Source organism: Muntiacus reevesi, chromosome 2 (assembly GCF_963930625.1).
Source record: "Muntiacus reevesi chromosome 2, mMunRee1.1, whole genome shotgun sequence".
Taxonomy (NCBI): domain Eukaryota; kingdom Metazoa; phylum Chordata; class Mammalia; order Artiodactyla; family Cervidae; genus Muntiacus; species Muntiacus reevesi.
Genome location: NC_089250.1, coordinates 136,186,505 through 136,199,361, shown reverse-complemented (window position 1 = coordinate 136,199,361; position 12,857 = coordinate 136,186,505). Strand labels below are relative to the sequence as shown.

The 12,857-nt window shown below is 37.8% G+C and overlaps 1 protein-coding gene across 1 annotated transcript in view; it reads right to left on the bottom strand.

The window, feature by feature from the left end:
* Positions 1–7,528: 7,528 nt before the first annotated feature.
* The window catches only part of BTAF1 (B-TFIID TATA-box binding protein associated factor 1), an 83,036-nt gene continuing 77,707 nt past the window's right edge, over positions 7,529–12,857 (bottom strand). The window contains exons 35-38 of the mRNA XM_065922908.1: positions 11,358–11,569; positions 10,007–10,166; positions 9,471–9,641; positions 7,529–8,099 (exon numbers count right to left, since the gene is read on the bottom strand). Coding sequence (XP_065778980.1) covers positions 7,956–8,099; positions 9,471–9,641; positions 10,007–10,166; positions 11,358–11,569 — 687 coding nt within the window. The 3' untranslated portion in view covers positions 7,529–7,955. The remainder of the gene's footprint in view (positions 8,100–9,470; positions 9,642–10,006; positions 10,167–11,357; positions 11,570–12,857) is intronic.

Sequence of the window (12,857 nt, the reverse complement as noted above, 5' to 3'; positions counted from 1 at the left end):
TTGCTGACTATATAGAACTTCTCCATCTTTGACTGCAAAGAATATAATCAATCTGATTTCGGTATTGACCATGGTGATGTCCATGTTAAGAGTCTTCTCTTGTGTTGTTGGAAAAGGGTGTTTGCTATGACCAAAACTCTATTAGCCTTTGCCCTGCTTCATTTTGTGCTCCAAGGTCAAATTTACCTATTACTCTAGGTATCTCTTGAGTTCCTATTTTTGCATTCCAGTCTCCTATAGTGAAAAGGACATCTTTTTTGTGTGTTAGTTCCAGAATGTCTTGTAGGTCTTCACAGAACTGTTTAGCTTCTTCAGCATGACTGGTTGGGGCATAGACTTGGATTACAGTGATATTGTTGAATGGTTTGCCTTGGGAACAAATAAACATTATTCTGTCGTTTTTGTGATTGCATCCAAGTACTGCATTTTGGACTCTCTTGTTGACTATGCTGGCTACTCCATTTCCTCTAAGGGATTTTTGCCCATAGTAGTAGATATAATGGTCCTCTGAGTTAAATTCACCCATTCCAATCCATTTTAGTTTACTGATTCCTAAAATGTCGATGTTCACTCTCCTGTTTGATGTCATCTTCTGTTTGATCCCTTCCAATTTGCCTTGATTCATGGACCTGACATTCCAGGTTCCTATGCAGTATTGTTCTTTAGAGCATTGGACTTTACTTCCATCACCAGAGTAGGACATAATCAATGTGTTGTTCATGTGAATGTCACTCAGTTTTTTATTTTTCAAATGTGAAATAACAATATATGTGATTTATTTGTATATATCAAATAAGTGTTTCATTTTTGCCTGTTTTTAGTATATATAAATAGACTCAGCTATACATATTATTTTTGCATTCAACCGCAAATTTTTGAGACTTGTCCATGTTTTATTATACTCATTTATTTTTCCCTGCTGTATAGTACTTCACTATATAAATAATACTGAAGGAGATCTTATTCGGTCCCACACATGTCTTACAAATACTGTCTTCCCTAAATTTATATTTCCAGGTTGACCTTTAAGTCAGCGTCTCTACTTTGATATAAGGATCTCAGTTTAACAACCAAAAGATAATTCTTGATTTCCTACTCTCCCCTTTCCCAATCTGTTCCTTTTTCAGTGTTCCATATCTCCTCATGACACCATTTACCCAGCTCTGCAAGAGCCAAAATGGAGATGGAGACATAGTTGGTTTTTTTTTTCCCCCAGATCTGTTTTGTATTATTTGCAGTAATATCAAACCATCCATTTACAAATTTTCTGGTCTGCAAGCAGCTGGAATGAACTAGGCTTGTCTTTGGGATCATGTTGTTTACATCCACTTTGGTGAATAAAGAGAAAAGAACCACCCAGCCTCGGGAACAGAGGGCAGCACACGGGTCCCAGCCGGAACGCAGCAGGAGCGTGCCACACCTGGACACGCAGTGCGGGGACGGGGCCAGCTGCTCTTCATTTGTTTCCAGAGCACATTCATGTCCAAGAGTGAACAGGCTGTCATCACAAGTCTAATATATTATAATCGCTGAGACCTTCAGCCTGAGAAACAAATCTTTGTTTTTCTAAATACTTTACTCTGAAATAAATTTACCAACAAATCCCACAGATTTAGTACAAACAGTATAAATCATATTTGCTTTCCACTTTTCCTTTCTTCAAACACCAAATAAAATGCAGGTGAAGATGAAACATGACTGGAAACTGATCTACAGTAACTGATTTAAACCGAGGCTTACACTAACTTTAAAAAGAATCTAAAAAATTATAGTTAATGTGAATCTACTTAAAGCATTTGGGTACTGCTTTTCAAGTAAGTAACTGTCCTACTGCTAGAACGGGTCTCAGTGGGGTGAATGGATTGTTAAGAATTAACCTTTCCAAGGACTTCCCTGGTGGTCCAGTGGCTAAGACTCTGTGCTCCCAGTGCCAGTGGCTTGGGTTTGATGCCTGGTCAGGGAACTAAATCCCACGTGCCACAACCGAGAATTCGAAGGCTGCAACAAAGACCCAACACAACCAAATAAATGAATATTAAACAAACAAACAAAAATCTTTCCAAAACCCACAAGACAGATGGCTTGTTCTTTATTTAACTTTGATCACAGACACTTCCCCAATTTTCCATAAAATGTTCTTGATACTGCTACAGTATCATGGCATAAAAGATTCAACGTGCCACGAGACCTAAGGACTAGTTTTTTCATTGTAAACCGTGATGCTAGGTAATGTTTGGGAACATCTGATATGGATGGTCAGATGAAAGATACCAAAATGTTACACATTTAGCTTTACATTGAGGGGTTAGCAGGGGACAGACTGACTGGACTGCAGTAAATATGGTAGGGTATGATGAAGCTTTATGGTTCAGCTCTCACAGCTGTTGTGTGACTACTGGAAAAACCATTGCTTTGACTATATACATCTTTCTGGCAAATTGATATCTCTGCTTTTTAATATGGTCTAGGTTTGTCATAGCTTTTCTTCCAAGGAGCAAACATCTTGTAATTTCGTGGCTGCAGTCATTATCCACAATGATTTTGGAGCCCAAGAAAATAAAATCTGTTACTGTTTCCGATTTTTCCCCATCTATTTGCCATAAAGTGATGGGACTGGATGCCATGATCTTAGTCTTTTGAATGTGAATTTTAAGCCAGCTTTTTTCACTATCCTCTTCACCCTCATCAAGAAGCTCTTTAGTTTCTCTTTGCTTTCTGCCATTAAACTGGTATCATCTGCAAATTTGAGGTCACTGATATTTCTCCCAGCAGTTTTGATTCCAGCTTGTGATTCACCCAGCCCAGTATTTCTCATGATGTACTCTGCACGTTAGTTAAATAATTGGGGTGACAGTATACAGTCTTGAGGTACCCCTTTCAGTTTCTGTCAGTTCATCTCTGTATCCCATCTGTATCACAGATGATTTTATAAGATCAATCTCCCAAGTCACATTCTCTTTGCTTGTTTCTAATCTCCATTGATAACCATCCAAAATTTTGAACTCCAGTAATTTTTTTCATTTATGAATGTTTCAGATTTGCCTAGCTTTTAATAAGATAGAAAGTTTGCAACATCTATTTGCAGAACCATAGATGGACCCAGAGAGTGTCATACTGAGTGAAGTCAAAGAGAAATGTCGAATGACACCCCTTATATGTGGAACCTAAAAAGAAAGGATAAAAATGAACTTATTTACAAAATAGAAACAGACTCACAGCCTTAACAGAACAAACTTGTGGTTGCCAGTGGGAAGGATGGGGGAAGAGAAAGTTAGGGAGTTTGGGATAGACATGTACACACTGCTATTTAAAATGGATAACCAACAAGGACCTACCGTATAGTACATGGAACTTTGCTCAATGTTACATGGCAGCCTGGATGGGAGGGGAGTTTGAGGGAGAATGGATACATGTTATTGTATGTATGGCTGAGCCCTTTTGCTGTGAGTGAGCAAATGAGTGAGTGAAAGTTGCTCAGTTGTGTCTGACTTTTTGCGACCCCATGGACTGTAGCCCACCACACTCCTCTGTCCATGGGATTCTCCAGGCCAGAATACTGGAGTGGGTAGCCTTTCCCTTCTCCAGGGGATCTTCCCAACCCAGGGATAGACTCAGGTCTCCTGCATTGCAGGTGGATTCTTTACCAGCTGAGCCTCCAGGGAAGCCCGAGCCCTTTTGCCATACACCTCAAAACATCACATTGTTAATTGGCCATACCCCAGTATAAAAGAAAAAATTTTTTAATTCGCTTAACTTTCAAATAATGTTTTCTATATTTTCACATCTAATTATTATTTTATGGTCTTTCAGATTATTCTCTTTGCAGTTTTTAAATAATGAATTCTTCTATTTGCATCTGCTGACTCTTCCTCCTGGTAGTTCATGGCCTGCTGTAGATTGTGTGTGAGCATAATCTTAGAATCTTCCCCCATGGTAATCCTATGGGACCCTATCTGAAACTGCTCCTATAGGGCAGTTTTGTATTTGCTTCTGCAAGGGTCCTAGAGTTGATTGGTTATTTTTTGGCTTGTGGTTCCTACAGCTATATGCTTAGCATAAACCCAGCCTTAAAGCTTACCTGTGGTGCAGGTATTCTGGGATTCTGATTTCTCTTGGATGACGTGCGGATTTGGGGTCACGAACAGTTCTGCCTGTCATGTTTCAATACATGAACTCTCTGTGGCTTTATGGAGAGAATTAAGTTATAGTTCCTCTTTCTCCTGTAAGCCAGAAACCGTGGCTCTTGCCCCTACACAGATAATAGGATCTCAGCCTCTATATTTTTCTACAGAACTTCACTGGTTGGAGGGAATTTATCAGAGATTGGTAGGAATTCCTTGAAACAGGAGGCAATTTTAAAACACATTTGGTTGCACTGGATCTTCACTGTGGCATGCAGGACCGTTAGTTGCAGCATGTGGGATCCAGTTCTCTGACCAGGAATCAAATCTGGGCCCCATCATTGACTGTGCAGAGTCTTAGCCACTGGACCACGAAGAAGTCCCAGGAGGCAACTTTTAAAAATTCGTATTGAAGTATAGTTGCTTTACAATGTTAATTTCTACTGTACAACAAAATAAATTAGCCATATATACATATACCCTCCCCTCCCCTCTGGATTTCCGTCCCATTCTAGTCACCAGAGAGCATTAAGTAGGTTCCCTGTGCTATACAGTAGGTTCTCATCAGTTATCTGTTTTATACATAGTATCAATAGGTTTCCTTGGTGGTTCAGTGATAATTTGCCTGCAATGCAGGAGACTCAGGTTTGATACCTGGTGTCGGGAACATCCCCTTGGAGCAGGAAATGGCAACCCATTCCAGTATTCTTGCCTGGGAAATCCCATGGACAGAGGAGTCTGTCAAGTCTACAGTTTATGGAGTCACAAGAGTGAGACATGACTTCGCGACTGAACGCCGACAACAGCAATCAGTAGTGTGTGTGTCAACCCCAATCTCCTGGTGCCTCCCCTCCCCCTCGGCATCTGTATATTCATTCTCTACATCTCTATTTCTGCTTTGCAGATAAGATCATCTGTACCATTTTTCTGGACTCGACATATGTGTTAATATACAGCATGTTTTTCTGACTTCACCGTGCATGACACTCTCTAGGTCCATCCGTGTCTCTACAAATGACCCAGTTTTGTTCCTTTTTTATGGCTGAGTGATATCCCATTATATAAATGCACCACATCTTTATCCTTTCCTCTGTTTACAGACATTTAGGTTGCTACCATGTCCTGACTATTGTAAATACTGTTGCAGTGAACATTGGCATACCTGTGTCTTGTTGAATTCTAGTTTTCTCTGTGCATATGCCCAGTAGTAGGATTGCTGGTTCATATGGTAGTTCTATTTTTAATTTTTAAAGGAACCTCCATACTGTTTTCCATCAGTTTACAGTCCCACTAAGGAGGTTCCCTTCTCTCCTTACCCTCTCCAGCATGTAGTTTGTAGATTTTTTGATGATGACTATTCTACCCAGTGTGAGGTGATACCTCATTTTAGTTTTGATTTGCATTTCTCTAAAAATTAGCAATGTAGAGCATCTTTTCATGTTTGTTGACCATCAGTATGTCGTCTTTGGAGAAATGTTGTTAGGTCTTCCACTCATTTTTTTTTTTTTTGGATTGGGCTGTTTTTTTTTTTTTTCATATTGAGCTGCATGAATTGCTTGTATATTTTAGAGATTAATCATTTGTCAGTTGCTTTGTTTGCAAATATTATCTCCCATTCTGAGGGTTGTCTTTTTGTCTTATAGTTTCCTTTGCTGTGCAAAAGGTTTTAAGTTTAATTAGGTCCTATTTATTTTTTATTTTCATTATGCTTAAGTGGGTCAAAAAAGATCTTGCTGTGATTTATATCACAGAGTGTTCTGCCTATGGTTTCCTTTAAGAGTTTTATAGTGTCTGGCCTTACATTCAGGTCTTTAATCCATTCAGAGTTTATTTCTGTCTGTGGTAGTATGGAGTGTTCTAATATCATTCTTCTTCATGTGGCTGTCCAGTTTTCCCACTGGACCAGTAGGTAAGTCCCAAGATGCAGTTTTTGATGTATGACACTGACTTGTTGGATGGCAAATATTTTCTGTTAATTGGCACAACTCAAGTTTTTGCTTTATAGCCTCACACTGTCTACTCTGGCACTTAATAACACATGCTCCTATATTCAATTTCACTTAGATTCCACTGATGCCAGCAAGTGTTCTGGGATATTGAGGAGGTCTGTCTTTAATCAGGACATGTAAGATTGTACTGAGATTAAGTATCTGGAACAGTGCTTTTTATTTTTCCGTAATTTGTTATATTCTTCCCCACTTTGCCTCTAAGTGGTCACATTCCCAAATAGCTTTACTGTGTGCTATATAGAATGGATGTTCTGTATAAAGTCAAGAATTTCCTTTTGGACTTTTATTGAATTTGACATAAATTCTCAATAATGAAAAAAATGACCATTAGAAAGAAAAAAGATGTTTTTCTTTTTTTTTTAGGATGTATCTAATCTTTTGCTTTTTCTAGTGATCATTTCCTACAAATAACACACAGCTACACATTTTACAGTTAAATTTTTTTTTTATTCTCTTGTGGAATGCTATGTTTAATGTTACAGTATGGTTGTCAAAGCTACTGAAATGTGACACATGTCCATGTCTAAATGCTGCAGAACAGTATAACTTTAAACAAAGTTATTTTACAGCTGAGGTCTGATGGTTTTTAAACCGATGCCTATGTGTATGGCCAGCCACAAACCTGGGGGATGTCTATTTCCTGTACATGTATATACAAATATATCCATACATATTTATATGCACACAGGCATGTATTAATTTATGTGTGAAATTTATAAAATTATATACATACACATACATGTATATCTATATACACATACCCACCCTTGCTATTGAGCTCACTTTTCTAACACTAATCAGCTTCATGCCCAATTATTGCTGCCCAGTATAACTACATGATTTTAGTGCCAATACCAAGCACCTTTTCAGACGCAGGACAGGTATGCCTGTGCATATAGATATGTGTATTGATGTATGTTTGTGTATATAAAGGAATCACATCTCCCTTTTATGCTTCAGTCATGCATTACTACAATAAACAGTCTTTTCACCATAGGTTTTGAAATTCTAAACAGTGTAAAATCTACTTCTGGAAAACTGTATATGTTCATAGTTACAAAAAATATATTATATATATGATTGAAACCTATTGAGTACATATGTTCTCTGAATCTGGCTATATCCTAGCCCTTAGATAAATTAAAAAAACACCCTCTTAACAGGATGTTATGATAGGCTTAAATAGAACATTACCTGTATTTAGAATAGTTGATAATATTTTAAAAGTTGACAAAATGATGTTAAAGATTTGAAAAACACTATGCCTCTGCATTAAATATATAAACGTTTCCACCAAGGGCCTGGTTCAATTCATTCTAAGATTCTCATGTTCCAAGCATTACCAATAATTGTAGTCATCATTCTTAAAATTATGGCTCATTAAGGCTTTTATAAAAAAAAAAAAAAAGCCCTAGTTTTTAATCATTTATAAAAAACAAGTTCTATTTAAAAGAAAACATGTACATGAAGACTAAAGTACTCACGGACATTCTACTGTACAAAGCGTGACTGTGTAAGATCGGCGGCGCGTTCCCGGCAAGAACACCCCACGCAGCACGTGTAAACCTGGCTTGGTTCCTCTGCTCTGCAGCTATTCAGCACGTAGAATTTAAACCATTTTTCACATTAACATTTAAATTTAATACAGTGCAAACGTTTGAGAATAACTTGTTCCCCCCAGTGAAACAAGGACCAGCGTTATGCTGAATATTCTTCAGATCTATTTACAAATTGAGCTAAAAGTTCACCATAAACTTTGAAACTTGCTGAATATCAGCAGAAATGTTACTGAACTAGCAGCAATTGCATTTACAATATCTGATACTTATTTGAGAGAATGCATAAAATTTTCCAGGCTGTACTCTGAATCATATTGCTCTTGATCCCAGAGATCACTCAGGTTTTCAAGAATTGATCTCATACTTGTTTTTCCAGAAGTAGAAGTGTCAGCTTTTTCTGCTTTGCCATCCTTTAATTGGAAGAAAGATAAAATGGAAGATTTCAAAAATTTTATTTTTCTTTAAAATACCACAGTTGTTTCTAACACTGCACTTTTTCAACAGAGTTGAAAACACTTCAAACTATGTGGGGAAGCTCATGATCTCATAAGATAGCCTATTCTGTTTTCCACTGCCCTAATAATTTACTGTTTTATGCTTTTTATTTGAGAAGAATTTTAAGAACATTGCAAAGAACTCATTATTATCTGTGTCACACTGGGCTCTATCATTCTTCCTTCCTGTATATAGATTACAAAATTAGATATGTAAATTGTCAGCCTTTCCCCAAACCAATGCAGAGTAAGTTGTAGATATTATTTATGCCCCTTTACCCCAAGAACAAGGACATTCTTATATAACCAGAGTACAAAGTACAAAAATCAAGATGACCTCATACATTCAGATTTTGCTAGTAAGATGGTTTATGGCAACAGCTCTTGCTTCCTTGGAAGACCCCTTGAGCCCAGTTCTGGTCGCTGGAAGAAGTCACCCATAAGAACATTCTAATGAAATAAAAATACATTTGAAGCAATCCATGTTTCTTTGAGCCTTTTTTCTAGGTTACACAGATCTTGTTCTCTCTACCTTATCTTATGCTGAAGGAACCTTTCTCCATTCTGGCCACCTTTTGGGGACTAATTTGTTACTGCCACACTCAGAATGAGACAATATTCTAAACATGGCTTAACATACAGAGGGGAACTACTTTCTCTAAAATTTGGACGTGATAATCCTGTTATTACAGCTGGTTTAACTGCATTATATAAAGCCATCTCTTATCATATTTTATACTGAGTGTACAATTGATTTTCTGAACCTACACAGGACTTGAAATCAACCCTATTCATTTTACATTATTAAAATGACAGTATTTCCAGCTGGTGCATTCTTTGCTAATGGATTGTTATCTATTAGTTCTGTCATCCACAATAACAAAAATACCCATTATCTTCATACCTTTGTGGTAACATAGGCACTGTTATCCTGCCAAGGCTGAAGATGCTCAGAGAAGTTAATTTGCTTCGAGTCACCAGTTAATAGGAGGCAGGGCAAGGAATGGAGAGTCAGGTCTAGCTGACTCGAGATAGTTCCTACCCACTAAAGGACAGCTAAGGAAAGAAAACCCAGGGAGCACACTAGAGCCATCAATCAGAAAGTCAAAACTTCAAACATCCCCTAGTATCCGAGAGTTCTACCTGGACATCAAAAATGCCCTCAAAGGGTTATCTAGTTGATATTAAAGTGAACACCTTTGCTGCCCCTTTTAATACTTTTACCGAGTAGTGCCAGGAAGTCTAAGAACACATATTATAAATACAAAAATTGTATAAGTTCTTTACCTTATCAAGAGTAAACAGATCAAGGAGTTGATCTGTCCCCATACTCTGCAAACTAGAATTCTCTTGGCTAATAACAGTATTTGCTATGTTCATCTTGAATTTCTGCAAACCCATTATTTTCTCTTCCAGTGTTCCTCTGGTTATCAATCGGTACACATTAACCACACGTTTCTGAGTGAGAAAAAGAAGCAACTGTAGCACAAATAAATGGATAAGCTTTGAGATTTACCAAATCACAGGGGTTTGTGTGATACTTGACTACTACTGAATTAGGATTGCGGGTTTTTTTTAAATCTGTGCCCAAGACCTTAAAATGTTTGCAATCACAGAATATTAGGAATGGATAGTATCCCAGGTTTTCTTGGCCCAAGCACCTCATTTAATGTGTGAGGAAGTCGTGCAACAAAATTAAGTGACTTGCCTAATGTCACAACACTTATTAACATAAAAATAGGAACTTAAACCAAGACTGTCTTTTGGGGGAAGTATTTTTCCCAGTGTGCACAAGTTAACACCTGTGAGTGTTGACTTTTTACCTGCCCAATGCGATGGGCCCGGTCCATGGCTTGTAGATCACGCATGGGATTCCAGTCATGCTCCACAAATACCACTGTATCAGCGCCTGTTAAGTTAAGCCCCAGGCCACCAACATGAGTTGTAAGTAAAAGAACATCTATGGATGGATCATTGTTAAACCTAAAGACATACATTAAAAAAAAAAAAAAAATTAAAATTAGTACATTGCTTCCTAAAGTTCTAATAATAGACACTTTAAAGTTTAATATTAAAGAGCACAAATAAGAACATTGCTTTATAAATCCATGATATAGCCATTTCTGTGACCACTAGAGCTGAGACTACCTTCTTTTAAATATACACATCTTTAGTAATAGAAAAAAAGGTATTCTAGAACATGGTAGAAATTTCATACCTAGCAATTAAGTCCAACTGCAAAATGTACTTGAGTAATTTTCAAAAATGGAACACTAAGACAAAACCCAACTATGAATCTTTAACACATGGAGACAGAATAGTGTGGGAAAAGGTCAGACCAGTCAGGGGAGGCAGACGATTAGGGTGGTAAGGGTTGCTGAAATCATACTAGTCCTAGAAGATATTGACAAAGGACATGTAGTAGCTTCTAGGAAAAAGAAAAACTAACATTACCGAGCTATCATTTATTACTGACTCTGAGACAAACACCGGGCTTTACTTTATATGCTTTACATTATTTGTTACAGTAGCTCTATAAGGATATTACTATTTCAAAGAGATCCAGGCTGTGTGGATAATAAACATTAGTGCTCAAGAGAACACTGCTTTGATGGTGGAGTTTGGAGTCAAACCTGGGTTTTAAGTTCCTTCATAGGTCTCTGTTTTGTGCCTTAAGATCTCTTAGGAATGCCTGTTAAAAATGCTTTGAAGTCAGCAGCCTGCATGACAGATCCTAGGAATCTGCATTTTAAACAATGAACCACTGAGATTTCTAAAGTAGACCACATATAAGAAACACTGCACTTGGAGACTGCTTCCAAGCCAGGCCAGCTTCCAACTTGTTCTCAGTGCAGATGGAGAGATGAGGAAAGAGCATAGTTAAGCCACCTGTTTGCCACCTCTTACCCCCAACCACCAAATACAGGTGAAGGGGAAATAGTTACCTCTCTGTTTTGATGCCTTAAACTTCTTTCATGCCCTTAAGGATGCTTTCCTAATACAGTTCTTTCCCCCTAGCTAAACAAACTACTCAATTACATTTCTGCAGTTCTGTATTTTAAAAAGGTAAAGATTTAGTTGGGTTGAATTATATAATAATAAAGCACATTTTCAGATATTTAGTCAAAGTAGTTCGTGGGCAAACTTCTATGTAAGTAATGGTAATACACTTACCGTGAAACAATGGAATGCCTCTGACCAGGAGGTATGCTACCATCCAATCTCAAGTAAGTGACAGAGGGTAAATGAGGTTTGAGAAGATCATGCTCTACTATATCAAGCATGCTTTTAAGTTGACAGAAGATCAGTATCCTGTGCTGGGCTACTACAGACTCTGTGCCACTCTCGGAAGTACTGCCATTTCCCAAACCACAGTCCAACAGCAACTTGAAGAAAGAATCACTTGTTATATACAGGTGTCCCATAAAAGAAGGCAATCAATCTCACTGAAATAAATGCTTCTCTTTGTGGTGAAAAAAGGTTAACTTACCTGTGACCTGAAAAACAGGTAAGCATTTTGGGCTATCGTTATGTAATATTTTCTACTCTAGCCCATGTGAAATCAAAACTCTTCATCCATTAGTTATTCTCAATAAAACTTAAGCCAGAAAAGCTATAAAAAGCTAAAACAATAACTGAAGTCTAGATTTTAAAACAGGTTTTTTTTTTAAGGGTAGATGAACTAAAAGCTGAGTTTTGCAATAAGGAGCTCACAATCTGTGGTATGATGTACAACAAGTGGTATGAGTAAAATGGCAGAGTAAGCAGTTTCTAGAAAAATAAATTCAAATGGTCCACAAGACCACACATTATAATCAGAGTGATAATCACAGTGACAAAAAAAAGAAATCTTGAAAACAGCAAGGGAAAAGTGACTCCCACCACCCCTGCACTGCATGATTTGTTGGGATCTTAAGTTTCCTGATCAGGGATCAAACCCAGGCCCTGGCAGTGAATGTGCCGAGTCCTGACCACTGGACCACCAAGGAATGCCCAGAAGTGACTTCATGCGAAAGGGATTCTCAATGAGATTAACACCTGTTTTCTCATCAGAAGCCATGGAGGTCATTATCAGGAAAGTGAAAAGAATCAATAAAATTGGAGAAAGTATCTGCAGATTACATATCTGATACAGGCTTAACATCTAGAATATAAACTCCTAAAACTCAACCAAAAGAAACAGTCCAATGAAAAAAATAGCCGAAAGACTTCAGCAGGTATTTCTTCAAAGAAGATATGTCTTAATAAGGACATGAAAAAAACACCATTATTAATCATCAGGGAAAACTAATCAAATCAGCAGTGTGACACCATCTTATACCTACAGTGATGGTTAAATTAAAAAGAGGAAAATCTTGGTGAGAATGTGGAGAAATCAGAACCCTGGCACATGGCTTGCAATGTAAACGTTACAGCCACTGTGGAAAGGTTTGGTAGTTCCTTAAAAAGTTAACCATAGACTAGCTATGTAATCCAGCAGTTTCCCGCACATCTCGCACATCTATACCTAAAAGAACTCAAACAGATACCAATAAGGTGATGTTCACTGCGGCATTATCCACAATAGCCAGAGGTGGAAACCACCCACGTGTCCACCAGCACACGACTGGATAAACAAAATGTGGTCTGCCGTGCTGTGCTTGGCTGTGTCTGCCTGTGACCCCGCGGACCACA